The sequence below is a fragment of the Salminus brasiliensis genome, chromosome 22 (assembly GCF_030463535.1).
Source record: "Salminus brasiliensis chromosome 22, fSalBra1.hap2, whole genome shotgun sequence".
NCBI lineage: Eukaryota > Metazoa > Chordata > Actinopteri > Characiformes > Bryconidae > Salminus > Salminus brasiliensis.
In genome coordinates this window covers 15,984,130-16,007,183 of record NC_132899.1, presented here as the reverse complement: position 1 = coordinate 16,007,183, position 23,054 = coordinate 15,984,130, and the positions used below count along the sequence as shown (strand labels likewise).

General features: G+C 41.4%; 1 protein-coding gene across 1 annotated transcript in view; it reads left to right on the top strand.

Moving 5' to 3' along the window:
• Positions 1 to 21,561, top strand: part of LOC140544101 (neurotrypsin) — a 31,625-nt gene extending 10,064 nt beyond the window's left edge. The window contains exons 3-14 of the mRNA XM_072667474.1: positions 8,280 to 8,522; positions 8,900 to 9,038; positions 9,262 to 9,440; positions 11,774 to 11,921; positions 12,901 to 13,079; positions 13,491 to 13,632; positions 14,220 to 14,431; positions 16,053 to 16,194; positions 17,112 to 17,393; positions 17,522 to 17,644; positions 18,179 to 18,459; positions 18,892 to 21,561. Coding sequence (XP_072523575.1) covers positions 8,280 to 8,522; positions 8,900 to 9,038; positions 9,262 to 9,440; positions 11,774 to 11,921; positions 12,901 to 13,079; positions 13,491 to 13,632; positions 14,220 to 14,431; positions 16,053 to 16,194; positions 17,112 to 17,393; positions 17,522 to 17,644; positions 18,179 to 18,459; positions 18,892 to 19,226 — 2,405 coding nt within the window. The 3' untranslated portion in view covers positions 19,227 to 21,561. The remainder of the gene's footprint in view (positions 1 to 8,279; positions 8,523 to 8,899; positions 9,039 to 9,261; positions 9,441 to 11,773; positions 11,922 to 12,900; positions 13,080 to 13,490; positions 13,633 to 14,219; positions 14,432 to 16,052; positions 16,195 to 17,111; positions 17,394 to 17,521; positions 17,645 to 18,178; positions 18,460 to 18,891) is intronic.
• The last annotated feature ends 1,493 nt before the right edge of the window (positions 21,562 to 23,054 follow it).

The following is a 23,054-nucleotide window of genomic DNA, read 5'->3' as shown; positions in this document are numbered from 1 at the left end:
CTTTAACATTTATTATTTTATTGGCACCAATTTGTTATACATTATTTTGTAATGTATTATACAACTTATTGTTCATTGTTCATTAAGTCTGTTTTAGATTGCTGGCCCAGTTAAAACAGACAAATACTACTTGGTATTGTTAATAGATTACTTATTTGAAGTTTAATTTGCCTAAATATTAGATCACTGGAACAATCGAAATTTCAAGCTGTGTGCATATATCAACAGTAATTCTGCCATCTATCAGCTTCGATTTTCAGATGGAGAGTATCACATTCACATGAAATGTAACTCAAGTGAAATCAAACCACTATTTTCCACAAAGGGAATGTTTGAAAGGGGAGCCAGAGGCAGTTAAACAATCTGCTTATTTAGGCTACATTAAAAAATATTTTCCAGTATCCATTGCAGGGGTCAGAGAACACACAGTCTTTACAGGTCAAACAAACAGACAGACACTGTCTAAAAGAGGAAAATACTAGAACACAGAAAACAGTTGAAACTAGAGCAGGAACACAGTGAACTGTGAAAACTGGAATTTGGAAAAATGGAGCTTGGCTAAGTACTACAGATATATATACGCACACACACACACACACACACACACACACACTGTACCTTGTGCTTCTGTACCCAAGCACCTTCATATCGCCTTCTTGTTTCTTAGTTCAGTCTCTCAGTTGTTCTGTTCATCAATAGGACTTTGGTTTTGTAGCTTACAGCAGAGGCTGCCCAGAACTTCAGCCCAAGTTCAAGTGCCACAGCCATACATTGAAGACATGCTCTGAGGTGGTAAAAGGAACTATATATACAGAGACAGGGATGAATCAAAGACATAGCATGAGAAGCTTAGGCAGAATTGGGACAGCAGAGTATTAGATATGATGTGTATATTAGCATAACAGCATTGGATATTTAGTACAGAATGGTGTAGTGTTCATATTTTGCAAATGAATCTGTGGAAACACGCTATAGTACGGTTGATATATCGATATTAATCTAGATTAAGTTTAGATATTGTAAGAGAATCTGATCCAATACAGTAACAAATCTAGCACGTGGTTCATTGTAATGTACAAATAGTTGGTATATGACTTTGGTAATGCTCAGACATTGTTTTTGAGGGAGTGGAAGATAATGATGAGAGAAATTATGGCCTAGAGTTAGCTTTTAGCCTAGAGCAGAGCCCCGTTTGCCTTTTTGGCTTTTGCTTCATTGCATGCCGAATTTGAACTGCCTTTCTGTGTTGCTGGCACAAGAAAAGCTGTGGTTACAAGAGCTGGTTTACATAGTAACCCTTATTCTCATAGCCAGAAGAGTCTGGAGGTGATGTGCTGTTCTTCAGTATCAACCATTCTCCCAAAGCTCCCAAAATTAGGACACAGCAGTGCTTTAGGTTCACAATATGTCACTTCCATGTACAAAACCTCTTATTCAACTATGCGAAGAAAGGTTTGACATTGTAGGGCCCCTTAAAATAAAGTGCTTTAATTAAAATCTGTTTATTTTGAAGTTATATAGTAATGTCAAATACATTTTAGTATTAAAGCGGGAAAACCTGGTATACAGTCAGTACTGTATGAGATACAGTGTGATCTAAATACAAAATGTGACCATGTAGGATTCACTGCCGGGTTCAGACTTTTTTTCTCATTCAACTGACCAGCCCACTCTGTTCAGCACCCTCTCTCACTGTACCAGGTTTTGATATCACCAGTTATCTCATGACAGCTTGATTTATGACTAACCATCTGGAAAATTCAAACTGGCCTCAGGGCAGTCATGGTGCAGTTTCAGCAGTTCCTCATAAAGGCCTTAAGTTTGAGGTCCACCTCTGACTTTATGTTTCCGGACCAATTGTAAGTTCTGTTCTAAGCTCTTTCTCCTGCTGGAGTATTTAACACCTAGGCAGCAGCCATTTCACTAGTGTAGTAATGCAATACGATAAGCATCAGTGCTCTGGGTCTGGAAGCAGCTGAGTCAGCATGGCTGCCTTTGTGTGCATGTCCTGATGCCCTGTCTTTTCTCATTCTTGCCGTCTGGTAGAGGGAGTAAAAATGCATTCTGGCACTGTACTGCATTGATCCGAGGGTGGCAATTCAACTGCAGTTGTTATAGAATGTTGGAATTCATTATCATCAATTGTAAAGTAAGTTTCTGTAAATAATGCATTCGACCAGCATCAGATTTTCATGGTTAGTATGCAGATGTTAGACTCCAGAAAGGCTTTGTTCATGTTTTTGTTATGTAGTTAGTACACTTACATTTATATTGTCACCATAATTACATTATCAACTTATTATTCAATATATGTGGACACAACCTTCATCATTTTTGCTAAACCAAATATTGCCCATTGTGTTTATTTTTATCATGTATTTTCGCAGAGATGACAATTTCAGCCAGTTGCACTGTTCTGCTCTCTACTCCTGTCAGTCTGTCAGTGGTTTACCATATCTGACCTAAACTTAGCCAAAGCTACTGTACAATGTGTAAAACTAACAAGCCTCATTGGAAGGCTGAGTACACACTTTTAACACCACTAACCTGATACACACTAAGAGTACATTATAAGAGTACAGAACACAGCAGAACTAGCAAACACCAGTAACAGCACAAAAGGTGATTGGTCTCTCTTTATATGACAATGGTTAGGCATTGAGCATGGCCACACATCTGAAGTGATGTCAAAGTTTGTCTTCTTTTTTTTTCTTTTTTGCTGATCTGAAAAATGATTGGATCTGTGACTCAAAAAACACAATGTTGTTCTGAACAGTGAGCTTTGTGATCTACAGAGATCCCATAAACATGAATGAATAGTAAGTGGACTCTTTCATTTCTATTTATTTCTATATATTTTATTTATGTAGGATAAAGGGGTCTTCAAATGACATTGATATTGTTTATTGCAGTTATTTCTGGGACAATATATTGTACAAAAAATATTGAGGCAGGCTTAGATACATGTGCATTAGTCAAGCTTTGAGGAACACAACCTCTAGCGGTTAAGTACAGGTCAGCACAACACTGGAATTGTTTTTTTTTACTCTTTGGATCTGTCTTCCACCCATGGACACAAAGCACCTTCAAAAATAAGTTTAGACATATCATTTAATCATTTTACCCACATAGTCTACAAATTCTTCTTGGTACCGCAGTGGCAACAAACTTCTGTGTCTGGGGCGTGGGATGGAGTTTGCATTGTATGTGTTGTTCTCCTCTTCTAAATTAAGCTTCATGATAGTGATATTTTAAACCTTTAAACACAAAAGACTCAAAAGAATTAGCTGCTGTGAGAAAAGTTGGGTGTATTCTGTGTCCAGTAGCTCTTTGTAGTGAGCTCCAATTAGTTTATCAGTCACTATCTGTGTTAGTGGTGGTAGTAGTAGTTAGTGGTGGTAGTAGTAGTTAGTAGCAGGTGGTTCCCCAAAAGCTATACTTTACTTGACTCTCAAAGTAATAAAGAAATATTTATTGTGTTCAGCCTGGCATTCAAACTGTTCAACACAATATACAGATTTAAAGCATTTGCATCCCTGTTCAGGAGAGAAGTCGCTAACTCCATTTTGGAAAAAGCACTTCACCAGTGTTAACTCTTGTTTTACTACATTTGTTGTTGTGATTTTTGTTGGCATCACAGCATGTTATTTTTGCCCATAGCAATACCGGTAACTAAACTGATTCCTCCATGTTTGTCTAGACAAACAAACAAAGATAGAGGTGGTGCAATGGGGCAATAAGTAGTGTCTTATAAAGTGGTTGACAGGAGGTCAGTGTAAAACAGCCAAGACTCCAGTCCTTGTTTTTCAGACAGGTTTTTTCAGACGAATTATTGGATTCCAACTGCAATAAAAGGCTTTCTTTGCAGTGTCCATGGAAATGCTGCGTTTTTGTTTCTTGCAGCCTTTTCACTGACAGTTTTATTGCGCCTCCTCCCTGCACATATTTGTGCAACCCAATTAAGTTGAAATGCAATGAACGATTTCCCCGGGGTTGGCACTCAAGTTGGCACAACTCATTTTAAGAGAGCGCTCCATCATTCCGCTTTAATATCTCTAATTCAGCTCCGCCGTGATTGCACTTGGTCCATTTAAGCTTGGCTAGGGATCCATTCATCTCCCCTGCTGCTCTGCATACACACAAAGGAACACGCACGTACACACACACACCCAAACACTACACCTTTCAATGTGCAAGGGTCTGATATCTTTAAGATGCATCCAGGCTGCTCAGGAAATGCACTGCAGGAGTCTGCAGAGATAAAGCATTGGCAGGTGTGCCAGTCCCACCAGAGATTGACAGCGTGTTCTTCTGCATGTCAGGGATGTATTTTATGAGCCAAAACGAAAGGCGGAAGGCCCCTAATATCTACCGTATAGTAAAGTAGCAAGACACGTGCATGTGAATACTGCTGGGTCATGTTGTTCTGGATTTGGGGAATGAAGGAATCACAGGGTTAGCAGGGGATTAATGAGTGCAGGAGATTGGATACCCTTCAACCTTGACTCTCTTTTCTTTTTCTCGCTTTTAAAGATGCATCTCCACCCAGCACATTTAATGAAAGTTGCCAACCAACTCAGAAAATTTGCTGACGGCTTCTGAGACTGGAGCTGATACTGTTTTGGAGGGGAGAGTTGTTTGTGCACTGCCTGCAACATTTCACAGTCCATATGGTGCAAGGAAATGGCTTCATGAGAATTTTTCCACTCAACATAGCATGTGTGCATTGTCTATGTCCGTTCAGCCACACCGTGTGTGAGAAAAAGAGATATGGAGCCATAGAAAAGAGACTGGAACAACAGTACATAGCAGTGGTTAAGCTAATGTTGTTTATGTAACCCCTTGAACCATAGACTTATTACATACTGACTTGATGGTTAGAGTTATTACTTTGTTTACTAATGAGGGGTTGTAATGTAATACCATGTTTAAGTACACAGTTTGTATTTAAAGCTGGAGTAGGTGATTTTGTGATTTTGACTCTTCCCACTTTTAGAAATTCCTCCAAAACTCACAGTCTGATTTGTCACAACAGAAAGATGGAGAGAGTGTGCAAACGGTTATTGACAGATTACATTAGATCTAAGTATATTTTGTGTTAAGCGCCATTTTGAATTCTGTGGTCAAGGCTGCACACAGATTACGATCCATCTGTTCTGTGTTGTGCTGAATAGCTTCTACAGTAGCATTATTTTACCTTTTTATTCGTGCATGCTCTCCTTTTGCTTCTGCTTCTTCAGTGTAAAGCACCTTGTACCCACGAGATGCTTTTACAGATGCAGTGGGGTTGGTGGTCTCATAAGTCCATGTTTCAGAATTGTGAAAGTTGAAGAATCTTTGTACAAAGCAACACAAATAAGCTAGCTACGTCACCTCATTTGTTAAATATAACATTTAAAGCTAATAAATGCTGATAAATACAATCAGCATAATACAATCACATAAATACTAACAAATTACACTTGCCCAAACCTGCAGTATAAAGAAACACAGCTAACTAGTTTGCATACACTTACAGCTTATCTAGCATTAGCATTGGACTAATACACTAATGCATAGTAAAGCTAGTTGGTAAAAATAGAAAACCCATAATTACCAGTCAAATAAGAAAGTAGCAACCTTGGTTTAACCTTGGTTTGCTTAATCCAGCTTTTTAGGCATTTAGGCATAACTTATCAGATCATAATACAGTCTTATCTCATACTAACAACCCTAAATGTGGTATTGATTGAAACAATTGAATGTCTGCTTATTTCAAGTGCTAAATAATTCATATGGAAAAGCACCATGCCTTTGTGGTTGCTGGCAACAACGGCAACTTCTTCTAAGTGTTAAAGGGGCTCGCTAAAAGGCATTCCTTTTGAGTCAGGGGCTCTTTTTATTTTTGTGCGCAGTATTCTCAGGTGAGTGGAGCATGTCAAGATCTCCTCTGCTGGCTGAGTGACTTAAATGATGGGCGTTTAAAACCCAGTAGGGAGGAACATCCTTCATACCTGTCTGAAGGAAGGGGGCCAGGTCATTCAGAGCTGTGCTCCACTATCTGGGCACTGTGAAGAACGGGTGCCTTTTCTCTTTATCCTGGTTAACGGAGCATTCTGGAGCAGATCCCTGTCTAATCCTTCATCCTTTATGCTGGAGAGTAAGGCAGGATAAGGGCCCAGTTGTCCAGCTTCTCTCTCTTCTCTCTCCAGCCCTGGGGCTGAGAAATCAAAGCAGTACAGGTGGGGGGTGGGGGTGGGTGTGTGGTGAGGGGGGTTCTGGAAAAGATGTGAGAGCCAGGCGAGTGTTCCTGAGAGATAAACACAGAGTTACTGCAGGGCCACAGCTCCTCGAACATGCTGCTGGCTAGAGAACCTGCTTTTGAAATATCTAGACCTGGACACCTTTACACAGAAAGGCTTTTCTTAATGCTGGGATTATTCTAGACTCAACTGATGGCCAGGGGGAACTTGAATTGGTAGAAGCCTAATTCTTTTTGTATATGCATTTACCTGTCAGTGTCAGAGTATTGTTTTTAACCTTTACTGCTTAAGCATAGTTGAATATAATGGTGCCTAAACAAATTCTACCGCGGAGAAGCTGTATCTGTGACTCTGTGGTAATTAATGCAGTACTCTAGCTTCCAATTCCTTATTCACTTAGGCTGATATGAGTTCTGGAGGAGCAGATATGCATTATTAGTATGTAAACACACAGGTAAGAGGTTTTATTTGGGAACATACTTATATTCCTGTAAACAATCACCATGTCACACTATTTGCAGAAACATATTCAGACACTCCCTGTAATCAGTCAATTTACCGTGAATACTTTAAGGTACACCCATTGCTGATGCAGGATTTAACTTTGCACACACTCAGCTTGTATAATCTCTATAGACAAGCATTACCAATAGAATCAGCACCATGCTTGATGCCAAGTATCAGCTCAATAGGTATAAATCTCCCCAGCATTAGGCTATGGTGCAGTGGAACTGTGTTCTCTGGAGTGATGGAGTGATATCAGTGAATATAGTGTATTTCTATACAGTATATAACTCTGGGATGAGTTGGAATGGTGTGTGTGGTCCACTATCTACTATTAATCGTCCTGCATCAGTACCAGATCTTACTAATACTCTTGTGGATGTATGCAGTCAGATCCTTACTACTGGATATTCTAACATCTAGTGTAAAGCCTTTAAAGAAGATTAGAAACTGTTACTGCAGCAAAGGGAGGAAATAATATTAACCTATTAATCAGAAGATACATTGGATGCCTGGGTCTACTGAAATTTGGGCATTCTGTATTAAAGATTTTTTATAATCTTTTTGTTATTGTATTAAAGTTCATAAATGTTAGGCTGTATTGCATGCTGTTGTGTGGAATGGGTCCATGTTTAGTGTGTTAGTCACCTGTTTTATACTTTTGTAGTTAACTGAATATGAAAAACAGAGCCCTGCTGAAAGAAACAGCCTGGTCTACAAGCATGATCAACTGGACCAAGTTAGACTATGCTGGCTCAGCCAAGCTCAACGGTCTGCATGGCCAAGCCTGACCAAAATCAAATGCAGCATACACTATGCTGGTCAAGAGCTGGTCAATCAGCCAGCATAGGTATGTTTTCATCTGGATTACCAGCTTTTTAACCACCTTCACCATCACAGAACAGCTTAGCTTAGTGAGCACACATGCCTGGAGCAGTGGGAAGCCATCACTGCAGGACCTGGGGAGCAGAGAGGGTGAAGGCCTTTGCCCAACAGTGGTAGCTTGCTGAGTCTGGGTATCGAACCCACAAACCTGTCATCAATAGCCTGGTGCTCTAAGCAGTGAAACACTGGGACTCAAGACTCGAGAAAGCATTGAGAAAGCCAAACCTGGGGAAGCAAGTGGGGGCAATGCTAAAAGCTAACCGGCTACAATCTCTTTAACTTGCTACAGAACATCACGCTGAGAGAACACAATACTGCAACATTACTTATCGGAAGGGCACAAGAAAAAAAATATTTTTGATGCAGTATAAAAACTATGCTATAATATGTGGTTTCTGTCGTAAGTGCTCCACAAGAATAATCAGTGAGTTTTATCCTGCTGCAAAATAACAGGGTTGGAGATATGCTTGTGATACAGTGTCATAGCAACCAAAGTCACTTACTTGCTATTTATAAATCACAGAACAACTTAATATACTCAATACATGCATTTTTTGGTTCCTATATGCAGTAAAATATAGTGCGACAAGCAAATCTGCATGTGGCTACGCTGGTCTACAGTTTTGTTTTCTTCTCATTTTTTTGCAGTTCCTCTCTCATGTTCAGAGGGTTTTACTGAGCTGGGCTACTACAATGGCACAGTATCTCAGACAGACTCAGGCTCTCCCTGCCTGAAGTGGACGGAGTTCCCTGATTATGTGCAGCAGTATCCTGGTCGTGGCCTGGGAGAGCACAGCTACTGCAGAAACCCTGACCGTGAGTCCAACCCCTGGTGCTTCTTCCGACAGAGCTCCGGGGCAATCGGCTGGGCTTACTGCGACTGCCACCAGGGTAAGGCCTGCTGTGGTTATTTATCTCATCTAAGTAAGTCAGATCTGCTAATTCTAACTTATCGATGTCAAATGAAGCCAACTGTGTTATTGTTGTGCTATTTTTGAAAAAGAAATAAATCGTTGACTTTTGACATTTGAAGGAGTGCCGATTAGAAAGTTAGTTGGTGGGGTGCAAACAGGGTGACTAATGTGGCAATTTTCAGTGCATTAGTCACTCTTATTTTTAGTCTGACACTGTAATATACCTGTTAGAATACATCAGTGTATCTCTCTCTCTCTCTGTGTCTCTGCCCCCTACCCCTCTGTCTTTCTTTTCTCTTTCTGAACGCCTCTGCCTCTGTTTCTCACTCTCTCTTTCTCTGTCTCTGTGCTCAGGTGCAGTCAGGCTGGTGGGGGGCTCTTCTTCCAAGAGTGGTCGTCTGGAGGTGTACTTGAATGGTCAGTGGGGGTCTGTGTGTGACACTCACTGGACTGATCGCGATGCCAGTGTGGTCTGCAGACAGCTCGGACTGGGGTATGGCATGTTTTGGGAGCATTGTTTAGATGGCATAGTGCTTATCCACACCAGATTGTGTGGCTTTGTGTAAATTGTGTGAAGTGTTTCTATTATAACTGTACTGTACTTCATTGGTAGTCTAGTGTGGGCGTTTAGTCTGATGTTACTGTGGAGAGAAGCTGTATAAGCAGGATGACCTTATGTCTGTGTGCGTGTGTGTATGTGTGTCTACCTGCTGCAGTGAAATCGGCACAGCGCTTCAGCACTCCTACTTTGGCCCTGGCTCCGGCCTCTTCCACTACGCTCGTCTCGGCTGCCGTGGCAACGAGAGATCCCTGTTGGAGTGCAGGAGCAGGAAGTTTGTTACCAGTGACTGTAACCATGGCAATGAGGCTGGGTTGCTGTGCTCCCCACCTGAAGGTCAGTGAGGTTCTGAGCGAGACGCTGGAGGCTGTGACCTTTTTGAATGACAGGCAGAAAAACAGCCTCCTGCACGGAGGTGTTTACAAAGAGAGCTTTGTTCTGACAGCGTGGAGAAAAAGTGTCTGTGGAGGAAGGGAAAGTTACAGAAACAAAGACAGGAGTGGTCAGAAGACAGAGGGAGAGAGTTATTGAGAGTCTTCCATTGTCTCTTATATGGTTTAATTAATTTTTCTCTCTCGATAAGACTTCAAACATTAAAGTTAATGTTGTTTCATGTTCAATGTTTGTGTCGAGTTTGAACAAGCTATGTATTTTTGAGACAGAACTGAATCATCAGAACATCTTAGAAGTGGCTATAGAAATTCTGTGGACTAAGAAATGGGATATTAATATGGGATAATGGGATAAAATACTAAGAAAACAAATGACTAAGTCAGAGAATGAAAGCTATAAAGAGAGATGATATGCAATGAAAAACTGGAAAGCAGTAGCTAATGAATTTCTGGTCACCTGCTGTGAGACAATACAGAGTGAGATATGCTCAGCTAGCCCAGGCAATTATGCGTATTTCTGTTTTCAAGCCAAACTAGCTTATATAATACCTTAATACTGATTCCACAGATCGCTGTGGTTACATGTATTATGTACAATACATAATTGATGTACCTTGTTGTTGTATGTAACTTTATACTTTACACTGAATATATGACTTAATGTACTGTATAAACCCTGTACTGTAGATACATTCTACATACCCATATACATATGTGAAAATTGTGTGGACACCCCTTCTAATGAATGCATTCAGCTACTGTAAGTTGCACTCATTGCTGACACAGATGTCACACACACACACACACAGCTTGTCCAGTCCCTGTAGAGATGTACAGGGAAAGTGCGATTGCCAATACAGTAGGACTCTCTGGAGCAGATAAACATGAACCTATTGGCATAGTGCCTAATGCCAAGCTTGAACTAGAGGAGCTTTGAGGTGTGGAGCAGTGGAACTGTGTTCTCTGGAATAATGGTGCTCTATAGAATACTTTTGGGATGAGTTGGGGAGATGGGGATGAGATGGGGTGGTGATCATCCAACATCCTGACCTCACTAACTTTACTCTTGTCACTGAATCGGAAAGCCTTCCCAAGAGATAACTACTCCCCAGAAGTAGTTATTTCAACAAACGCAGGATAAACTCTTTTTAGTACCCTTGATTTTGGAATAAACAATGAATAAGCAGGTGTCACAATACTTTTGTCCATATTGTATATTGCGATATGTATATCCCTTTAAACCCTATATATATAAATGGGCTATGTACAAACAATAAAACATGGTGCTAAAGGTTATGTATCTACAGATGCAGTTGGACGTTTACATACACTTAGCATAGACAGTACTTGTCTTTTGAACACACTTCACATATTTTTAGTAGGGTTGAGATCAGGACTTTGGGGGAAAAGCTCCAGAAGAGTCATGTTAGCCTGCTTTATCTATTCCTCAGCCACCTCTAATGTGTGTTTGAGGTCATTATTCTGTAGCTGATGGTTTGACGTTTTCCTGAAGAAGTCTGAGGTAGTCCTCCTTTTCTCATTATTTGATCCACTTTGTGCAGTGTACCAGGTCCGCTGGCAGAAAAACAAGTCCCAGAGCATGTTGCTACCACCACCATTCTTAACAGCTGGTACAGTGTTCTTGGGGTTGAATGCCTCACATCTACTGTTCTAAATATACCTCTGTTAATTGTTCACCAAACGTCTGACCCAGAAATTTGCCATGGCAGTCATGTCCACGATGAGTGAATGTAGATCCACAACCACAACTGTATGTGTTTATGCCTTTTTACATGTCTAGTTTCATTCTTAACTGTAAGGTATTTATAGTGTCATTGTTTAGAAAATAGCAACTATTATTAGTACTAATATATTTTAATAAGACCTGCATGATATTGAATTAAACCAAACGGAAATTGCGATCTATATTTTTCAGTGATATGTATTGCGTTTTTAAAAAAAATACAGGAGTTTTCACCAGATTTCACCAGAAATCAATGATCCAACATATAATAATAATAATAATAATAATAATAATAATAATAAAGGCTCCAAGATTGGAGTAAAATAAGTGATATTGGGCAGCAAAAAAGTTGTTACATGAAGTATAATTTGTCTTATGTGACATTGCGCGTGCCATGATGTGACTATTGCTCATGAACACATTGTGATAACGATCCTGAAACGATATATTGTGCAGCCCTAATTCTAAACCTTGGATTAGTTGAACAAACATTGGAGTGTTATGGATAATGTAATGCTGCTTTGACCTTTCAGGCACTGGCCCCCCTCTGAGACTGGTAGGAGGCGAGGAGGACTTTGAGGGGAGAGTGGAGGTCTATCACGATGGACGATGGGGAAGCATATGTGACGACCAGTGGGATGACATGGATGCTGAGGTGGTCTGCAGACAGCTCGGACTTGTGTGAGTTCAAGCCCCCTGATTTAATGCACAGCAGTCCCATTAAAGCATTTATTTTGATACACCTAGAAAAGGAGAACATTAATGGAAAACGAAAGGTATGTAAACACTGAATGTACCAAATTTACCAGTGTTAAATCAACATTTATAGTGTTAAATTAATTTATTTAACTTATTTATTTAACTTGTTAATTAAGTTAACACTATCAGTGTTTGCTGTGTACTTTAAACTTTAGTCACTTTTTATTACTCTGATAAAAAAAAATAAAAGTGCTCAGCATTTTCTGAATGTGGATCTCAGCATCATGCTTCTTTTACGTAGTGATAGAAAAAGTGGTAGCACACAGAAAGCTCCATTGCCACATGCAGAAACATTTTACTGTATGGGCAGTTTTTAATCAGTGTGCAAAGGTTCAAGGTTTGTGAATTATTGTTGTATTGTCAGGAGCACGAAGGGAAAGACTGGGTTAACTGGTTTCCAGAAATAGCTTGAAAAGCCTGCACTGAAACATGCTATATGACCTTCACAGCATTCCAGAATATTATTTCCAACTCAAAAGGCCGCGTGGTGGATTTTCTTTTTCATCCTAGTGGATAAGAGAGCACTCTTATTTCTCTGTGTTTATGTATGAACGTGTAAGAGGGGATGGAGAGAGTCTGAATAATTGATATCATGCTGTGGTATTTTTACTCTGTTACAGAGTCTTAGATATGTAGCTGCAGAGGCACTGAGAATACAAAACTTTTAGGCAGCACAGGGACCGAGCCACTGAGTTAAACGGCAGCTCACTGCGCGTGTGTTTATGAAGTCAGTTGGTGGTAAAGAACAGAAAGTCTGCTTGACGCCTGATGCTCAGGCACTCACTCAACACACAGTGTTCTTGCTCCAGAGTTCATGTCCATGGATGGAACCATGAATATGACTTTAGATTTGAGGGTTTAAGTGCTTGTGTGAGTGCTTGTATGTTGTGTTTATGTTTAGGGGCATCCCAAAGGCCTGGTCATGGGCTCACTTTGGACAAGGCAGTGGGCCAATCCAGCTGGACGCTGTGCAGTGTACGGGGAATGAGCTTACTCTGGACGAGTGCCTTCACAGTGGCTGGGAGAAACACAACTGTGACCACATGGAGGACGCAGGAGTGTCCTGTAACCCCTACACAGGTCAGGATACACATCCTAATGCTTTGCTTCGAACACGTTTACATTGTGACTGGATTGTAAAGAATATTGAATACCTGATTGAAGTGATTAAAACTGATCGTCTACAATGGTGCCTGTCAAGGGGTGGGATATACATATTAGGCAGCAAGTGAATAGTCCATCCCTGAAGATGATGGGGTGCTCCCAGTATGCAGTGGTTCGTACCAGGTGCACCAAAAAATCAATAAAGGACTACTTGTGAACTAGTGATTAGGATCATGGGCACCCAAGGCTTGTTGATGCGTGTTGAGAGTGATGGCCTTCCTGTCTGGTCAGATCCCACAGATGAGCTACTGTAGCACAAACAGCTGAAAATGTTCATTCTAAGTCTTGTGGAATCCGACAGACATCATTTGAATTGGTGTGTTACAGATGGAGTGGTGAGACTGGTAGATGGTGATAATCCATGGGAGGGGCGTCTGGAGGTGTATCACTCTGGAGACTGGGGAACAGTGTGTGATGACAACTGGACTGAGCAGCATGCACAGGTGGTGTGCAGACAGCTCGGATTCAGGTACTACTCTTCAGCTAATAACTCTTGCATGATGATCCCATTCTCATCTAGATATAAATATTAGTATTCATTATTGTACAACTCTGTACAATAGATTTAACTATAATATTCACAGTACTGTGGTCAGGTTTAAGGCCCAAATGTACTTTTGCTTGTAAAAGTGTATGGGAATGACATTTCTCTCATTACACTGTGGAATTTTAGTCTTTTTAGTAACCAAACACTTTTGGATGCTACAGTTAGCAAGGATGTTTTTATGGAATACTTCACCCATGGATGCTGATGATGTTCATAATGAATGAAAAGCCAGTAGGAGCTAGTTACCATTTGTGCAATTTCTAACTCACTGTTACTAAATGTAGCCACTCTGCCTCAACATGGTTAGGGAAATAGATCATATACAGCTTTCCCATTCTTTTTATAATAATCTGCAGGTCCATCCATCTAAACTAGTGCTGGTATTATATTAGAGTTATCAGGTATCTGCAAGATTGGTTTTATATTACTGAAACTGTTGATCCCAGGTTGTTGACTGGTCTATACAGTGTATAGTAGTCCCTAGTAAAAGGTGTAAAACATGTGTGCAGGGGGGGTGCGGAGCTGGCTCCTGCAGGTGTGTTTGGAGAAGGAACAGGGCTGATTCTGTTGGATGATGTGCAGTGTGAGGGTACTGAGTCCTCTCTGCTAGAGTGTAAACACAGCGTGTGGGGACGACACGACTGCTCCCACAGTGAGGACGTGGGCATTCGCTGCCACAGAGCCGAGACCAACGAGGTGCCAGTGGCCTCAGAAACCACAGGTATCTGTGTGTGTGTTTGTGTTTGTGTGTGTGTGTGTGTGTGTGTATGTGTGTGTGTGTGTGTGTGTCTGTGTGTCTGTGTGTCTGTGTGCGTGTGTGGAAATGTTTGTACAGATTCAGATGTGTTAAAGTGATAACTATGCTAATTTGTAGCTCCAGGGCTACACACTGTAGTCTATTATTTGTTTGAGAGAGAGAGAGAGAGAGAGAGAGAGAGAGAGAGAGAGATTGCAAGAGTCAGGCAGCAAGAAACAGAATGAAGGTAGAAAGAGTATGACAAGGGCGAAGAGAGATAGTTGGAAAGGGAGAGAAAAAAAATGAGGAGAAACGGGGAGGGGGGCTGAGAGAGAGACACCGACAGACAGAGAGAAAGAAAGAGAGGGGAGAGAGAAAGGCAGAGAGAAACAAAGATAGCAGAGAGAGGAGAGGGGCAAAGAGAGATAGGTGGAGAGGAAGTGAGAGAGAGAAAGATGGGAAGAAGCAGGAGGGGTTAGAGAGAGAGGGACTGACAGACAGAAAGAGAGACAGAAAGCGAGAAAGAGCGGATAAGTAAAAAACAGAAAGGCACAGACAGGAAGAAAGTGAGAGAAAGATAGAGAGAGAAGGAAAGAGAGACAGTGAGAAACAGTGAGAGAGGTGTGAGAGATAGATGAACAGAAAGAAAGAGAGACAGAGAGGGATAAGAGATAAAAAGACAGGGAGAAACAGAAAGATAGCAGAGAGAGAGAGACACTAACAGACAGAAAATTAGAGAGAAGGAGAGAACCAGAGAGAAAAGTGTGAGACAGAGAGAAAAGCAGAAAGAAACCAGAATGTAGCAGAGTGAGAGAAGAGAGGCAAAGAGAGAGAGGTAGAAAGAGAAAGATGGGAGAAATCCTGAGAAAAAAGCAAGGTCAGAAAGAGAAGGAAAAACAAACAGAAACAGAAATAAGGGAGAGAGAGAGAGAGAGAGAGAGAGAGGGAGGGGGAGATTCTCCTGATGGGCTCCATTACATGCACCTTTTTGTCCCCCTTTAAAATTCAGCAGAGATCTAAATGTCAGTGTGGTTGTTGACTGTGGCCCAAAGGGCAGAATAAATACATACAGCTCTTCAGTATCGCCAGCGTCTCTGTGTCCATAAAGATTTCTATTAGAATTTCAATAAAGCCATTTGTAGTCCTTGGTGACCACAGCCTTCCAGCTGACATTTGGCAGTGTAACAGCATGCAGCATTATTCACTGTTTTCACCATCAGTGAGTCTGACTCTGTCATCACATCAACTGTGGAAGGTGTTTTTTTTCTTTTTTTACCTCAGTCTTTAATATATTTTCTAAGCATTGCATGTTTTTATCATTACTTTAATGTGCTAATGTCATATTCAGAGTAGTTCAGCCCTCAGCATGCCTGAAGTTGCTAAACTGTTGTGGAAAAGCAGGCTGTGTTGGCGGAAGGCAGTGTGTCTAAATTAATATTCAATGAGGGCTGTCTTGTTATCTGGTGCAAGCACATTTCCTTCGCTTTGCATCTTCTTCTCATCTTCACAAAGTTTTAGGGAAGGTCTGGGCTCATGAGATAGTGAAGTGCTTGATAAACAAGCTGCTTACCTGAACATGACTCCTGGATGGTTTGGGTCCTCTTAGGGGTACTGGTGCGGCTGGTGTCTGGGGACAGCAGGAAGGAGGGCAGAGTGGAGGTCTTCCTGAATGGAGAGTGGGGCAGCGTCTGTGATTCTGGCTGGAATGACGTTAATGCTGCGGTGGTCTGTAGACAGCTGGGATTCACGTAAGGACCTGCTTGTGTTAAGTGATCTTCTAAACACGAAATATTTCTTATTAGACTTAATTTGATACATGTTCTAATAGTAGGATAACATGTACAGTACTAATACTGTTCATATGTACTAACACTATGCACTTTACCTAATTTAAATATATACATTAGTTCACATAAACAATAATATACTATAAAGTTTATTATACACAGTCATATCAGAATATTAGGACCATCTACCGTCGTGAGACATCATGGCATGGACTGTATTAGGTGATTGAAGGTGTTCATTGTAGAGGTTAACTGCTCCACAGTGCGCGTCAGTTGCTCAGTGATCCGTTAGGCACCACTTTTATGATGCTGGGAGTAGTCCATTCTCACTACACCTTCACTATGTCAGCTCTAGAACATCCCACAAATATAGCAGTTTCCAAGATGCCAAGACCCTTCAACTGGTATTCTATTAACATGGCATTTTTGACATCAGTCAAATCATATTCTTTCCCATGATGATCATTTTACTACAACTGACTAGTGTGCTCGCTTATTTATATGTACAGCAAACCCTGTCACGTGGCCGTGCCCTGAATCGGGCCGAGTTCATTCCAAACCAGGGGTGGTTATAATATTCTGATATGACTGTGTATAAACACAATTATTGTCGAACTGACAATACTAGTAATATGTATAATAATACATTTTTGGCTGCTTAGTAATCTCCATAATTGCGACTAGGATCACTTTAATTGGAGCTCCCATACACAAAGACTGACACACTGCTTATGATGATTGATGACACACACACATTTCACCCATTGGAGGCCTGGATGATGTACCGTGCCAAGCCTGACATATTCTTTGCCCAAGAATGACTAATTCCAGTAAAAGGGAGAGGCAGGCAAGTATGAATTTTCTGTTCTTTGTGGCAGTGGAGTGTCCAAGGCGCGTCCAATGGGCTACTTTGGTGCTGGAAAGGGCACAATCCACTTGGCCAACGTAAGATGCACCGGCAAGGAGTCCTTTCTGGGAGAGTGTCCTGCTAAAGGGTCGGACAGTCACGTGTGTAAGCACGGCCAGGATGCTGGGGTGGTTTGTGACTACGTGCCAGAGCCAGAGGCAGATATCGCTATAGTGGGCACGCACACTTGCGGCATGAGGGGCGGGGCTGAAAGACGCAGCAAAAGGATCGTTGGAGGGTACAAATCTCTCAGGTGATTGATCTTATAGGCCGATGCAGTACTGAATTATCTCAAATTCACACCTTACTGGAATATTTTGCCATGGTTTGGCATGATTACTAATAAATCCCTGTTTTTTGGTATGTGTGTGTTTGTGTCAGGGGGGACTGGCCGTGGCAGGCGTCGCTGTGGATCAAGTCTCAGTCTAAGGGTTCCAAGCCTCTGTGTGGGGCCACTCTCATCAATGCCTGCTGGCTGCTCACTGCTGCACACTGTTTCAAACGGTGAGAGTGACACCTGCTGGATAGCCTGAAGCATCAGAAAATTGCAAGAAAAATCTATTTTTATACTATATAGCCACATCCACATTTGTGTACATCCCTTTTAATGAATGCATTCAGCTACTTTAAGTTGCACCCATTGCTGACACAGCTGTGCAAATGCATGTGGGTGCACCTATGTGGGACCTGTATTTTTAGCCCAACTAGGAACCAGAAAGTTTTGTCCATGGGTTCCCTGTTGGTCCCTCATATGGATGCCCACCAGGGTCCCACCAGGGTCAGTGACGTGAACAGGAAGGGGCCTACACGTGCCTAGAAGGGACCCATGTGAGATGGGCTGTAAAGATTGAGAACATTTTGGAAGCCTAGCTGTAACAACATAACAACAAATGTACACACATCCAGACCAACTGGGATTTTACAAGACCCAGAGTTTTTTATTCCACTTTATCGAGATTCTGTATTTCTTGCTCTCTCTCTCTCTCTCTCTCTCTCTCTCTTGTTCTTGGCCTCTGTCTCTCTCTCTTTCTGCTCCAGGTTTGGCACTGATGCGACTCGGTATGTGGTGAAGCTGGGTGACTATCACACAGAGGAGCAGGATGATTTTGAGCGTGTGCTCACTTTGGAGAGTGTGGAGGTGCACAAGAAGTACAGCAGTGAGAGCTGGGAGCATGATGTGGCTTTGATCCGGCTGAAGGGAGCTGAGGGAAAGTGTGTGTCCTTCAATCCTCACACCAACGCTGCATGCCTGCCTGCACCTGGCAGCAAGTGGGGCAAGAGACCTGCATCCTGTGTCATCACTGGATGGGGAATGTCAGGTAAGATGTGCTTCACATCAACAAACATGTGTTTTCTTTTTGTCAGATTTCTTATGTAATAAACACCTATAATTAAATAGAAGGTTTTGGGAAAATATTGTTCAGAAATCTGGATCAAAGTCAAGATTTGGCTATTAGTAACAGGTTATGTTGCAACAGGTTATATTCTAGTAGGCTAGTCCTAAAACAGCTAGAATGTTGCATGAATAATAATTATAATAATGATAAATTGTAGATTTGTCTGTGATGATTAACAGATCAAATGATTCTAAAGTGGCCATTAATTTAATGTGTACAGGTTATTGTATTTAAAAAACAAAAAGTATTGAAGTATGATTTTTACTATGGTTTTAAAATGTTTTATTAATTATTAACCAATATTAATCTCTCTTTTTCTCTCTCTCTCTCTCTCTCTCTCTCTCCCTCTCTCAGACACTGAGCACCCTCATACTCTCCTCCAGGCCTGGGTCCCTCTCCTCCCAACATGGCAGTGTAAGAAGCGCTACGGCGAGCGTTTCACCAGCCATAGCATGCTGTGTGCCGGCAGCATGAGCCCTGACCTCCGTCACCATGCCGACAGTTGCCAGGGTGACAGCGGGGGTCCTCTGGTGTGCCAAGGCGAGGCCGGCCGCTGGGTGCTCACAGGGGTCATCTCCTGGGGTCACGGCTGCGGCGACCCCTCGTACCCTGGGGTTTATGCGCGAGTCAGCCGCTACCTGCCGTGGATCGAGCAGGTCACACACAGCACGGCCCCCCTCCAGCACTGAACTGTTCGACATCCACCTGCCACTGGCCATAGGACTCTAGAGATGGAGAGAGAGAAAAAGAGCCGGAGAGGGGACTGGACACCATCCATGCACTCAGTAGCCCTGGAGCCTTTCTTAACCTATTCCGTATTTCCTCAAATACCCAGACACTGGCCCTTAGCTTTTAGAGCTTCTTTGGTCCATAGCATTTAGCCTTTGCTTACACTCTGGAAGGCCAAGGTCACGCCGACTGATGTGTGACGTTTCGCGGGACTGTAGGAGTTATTTCTTTACGTGGTGATTATGTAGTGCTGTCTAGAGGCCGCAGTGCATGTTAGTGTATGTATCGTATTTAAAAGCCATTGTGTGCAGCCACCCAGTTCTTCTGCATGGTAGAGAATGGCAGCATCAGCTCAGTGTGTGAGCAGGTTCATATTTCTTCCGTGGGTAAATAGGTCCTGTTGTAAGTATAAGGAAAGGAAACACCCCTCCCCCCTCTCTATATTTTTTTTAACCTTTTGGCTGCTGATTACTGTTAACCCACTTGACCAACTGGACAGATGTGCTGATGTTCAGACATGAACGCTCTCCTGATAAAGGATTTCTCTCAGTGTTGTGACTTGCGTTAGACTTGCATTAGAGTAGAGTGGTCATGAAATGTTGAGCTTGTTTTTTAGATAGAGTTCAGAGTTAGCTGTAGTGATATTTTAAAGCCATCAATCTGCCATGAATGCCTCAAAAATGGGTCCGAATCAGGCATTCAGGCATCCGCTGAATTGAACATAAGACTTCAGATCCAGTACACTCTTTGTTCACTATATTGCATTCCTAAAAACTGCAAGCTTTCAACCGACTCGATGTACTTTATTTTTTGCTTTGTCTTTTGTTTGTTTAATGTATTTGATATTTTAGGTAGCGGTTTTAGATTTAGTGTAGTAGGATAAGAATAGGGAATAGCCATAATTCATTTCAGTCATATATTGTACTTGTTTTGTTTGTGACTACATCATGCCATTCAGAGGTTAGAGCAGTAACGGTAGGATAGTTTTTTGTTCGTTGAATGGGGGGGAATCCAATGGGAGTTCCCAGTATCAGTATTGCCTTCAAACTCTTAATGTGTGTAAAGTGAGGAAACGTTGGGAAAATGATTTTATTTTTTACTGATTTCAGGTAGAGTCACTTTATTTTGTACCATGTCTTAACGCTTCTTCTCTTTGTGGTACGAGTTGTGTGTTAATCGTCCAGTGGGTGGCGATATTGTGTTTTTTACTTGATGGGATTTCAGCTAAACTGTAGGTCCTGTGATGTATCAGTCTTATAGAGTGTGTCCTTTTGGTTTTATTTAAATTAGACAGAGCTCTGTACATACCGTCTCATTCAGATTAAGACACAAGGCTTAAAGCAGTGACTTCAGTTCAGTTTTGCATTTGCATACATTGGGGGAAAACAACATGCTTTGTAAGGGCTTTATAAATTGCAGTGATTTACTAATGAATAATTGGCTGCATTTAGAGTGTAAATAAGGAATCGAGTTGCAGCTATTCTTGCGTCGCATTACCCGCACTACACAAGCTCCCCTTTTAAGGGAAAATGGTGGTTTTAATTTGGCGAGGGTCACTGTACATATTTCCATCAAGGCAGGTGCCAGACAGCAAACATAGTGTTTCTTACAAATGATTAAATGTTCCTTGTACATCTATGAGGAATACATTTACTCATGGATACATTTGAAGCAGAGATATACAGTGTAGAGCTTTATCTAAAAAAAGTTAATGAGGTAATGAGGGATGCATCTTAAATGTGCACCCTGGCTCTTACCATAATATCTAGATCCAGTCAGTCCATGTCTGACCAAATGAATGATTTGAATTATTTGCAATTATTTTACTGAAACTGAGCACTAAATTACTTACTACCACTATGCACAATTAACACAAGTGTTGTGTAGGTCTGCGTATAGCTGCATCTTTTACCATTGCCCAAATTATCTATAGTGAAAACAAACCTGAGCTTAGAATCTGAGGTTTTACTCTGCTATCTGTTCATTGACTTGATCATCTTGGATGGTGCCTGCTTTAATCTTCAGAAGCCATGTCAATGTGATCTGGTCCTCAGGAGCCTGCTGACTACCACTGGGCCTCAAAAATGCTAAAAACTATTTAAAAAAGGACTATTAGCTTCCTGACACACTGGGTGAAGTAGGTTGATGATGTCAGCTGCATGTCATGCAAGCATCTGTTTGTGTGTGATGTTCTCAGACATCCAGTCTTATGTCACATTTCTGCCAGCTCTGTAAAAATGCTTTGAATATTTTCATGTGTGACAAAGTGCCAAAATAAAAATTCTTCTCGTGGCATTTCTTTTTTTGCAGGATGTATTCTGTAAAATAACTGGTTAAAAATCAAACCAGACACCTTAACCACGAGTTTAAGGACCCCCCTTTTTCCCACCATGATTGCATTTTAAATAGGTTCATCCCATGCCAGGGAAAACCAGATCACAACTAATGTCTGCACTGTCCACTGAGAACACAGCAGTAGATTTAAAAGCTGTATAAATGGCTACTATTACTAAATGCATGTTTCAGATAGGGTGCTAAACCACAGGTTGGGGCCTCGGGTGCCAGATTCCTGCACAGTTAAGTGTTTTTTTTTTTCCTGGTTGAAACTCTCCTGGTGCAGCTCATCTATGTATTGCCATGTGTGGTTGGTGTATTGAGCTCCAGGCCTCGAATTCTTCTTATCTGTTTTAAACCTTCAAAAAGTTCAGATCAGAAATAATGGTTGTAGTACACCACCATGTCGACAGATGGCGCCAATGCGCATGTTTTAAGCAGACCGCCGTGTCCCTGCACTCTTCTGCGTCTTAAATGACTGAAGTAAGGCAAACAGTAAGGATTGTCCCCAACTCCCTTTCCTAACCTTTCTGCATCTGGATTTCTGATTACACAGGATGTAATCTAACTCAGTTGTTAAGATAGCATAGTTTACTAACTAGTTTTTTTCTACTCATCTCATCTCTACTTTTAATAGTGGTTCTCAGAATTAATTTAGAGCATTTATTTAATAAAAGCACACCACACAGTCAAGCAAGCACTGGGCCGCAGCAGAAAAGCAGGTACTTATTTATTTGTTTATAATTGCTATTATGTTTGTTTGTTTGTTCCTGTTGGCATCAGGTATATATCCACACATCAGTAAACAAGTAAATCTGACCCTGGATAAAGTGTGTTAAAATATTAATATTAGTGTTAAATAAAGTGTTGTTGTTTTTTAAGAACTTTTACATATAAAACCTTACTGTCGTTGTTCTGACTTTGTGTTGTGGTGAAAGATTCAGACGGAAGCTTTGATTGACACGCGTCTGCATGTCTGTGCCACGCCCATAAAACCTCGCCACGCCCACAAGCCTAATTTTCCATTTAAACGAGCGTGGAGGTTCACTGTAGGTTCTTCTCTCCTCTGAGTTGGGTGTGTAAATGCGCTGTAAGCCGCCTAACAGCTACACTTCCAGTCCAGTGTAGCGGGTTTAATGTAGCTACACGCGGTTGGAGACGCTCCAGCTGCACCGTTAGCAGTAGCAGGAGCTGACCAATATTGCGTTAGCTAACAATTCGCGCATTTCTGGAAAAGTAGCTTTAAGTGCTTAAAGCATTATTTTGTACATGTATTAAAACGAAGGTAGTTTGAGTTTAGCTCGCAAAATGAGCTTTGTATATAAAATAAAAAATAAGGCTAACTTTTGCTTAAAACGACCCGCTGTAGCTATATATATAGATAGTAGTTAGCTAGCTATCTGTAAAAAGCTCTTTTTGTCCGGATTCACTCTGTTAGCTACTGTTATTTGTTT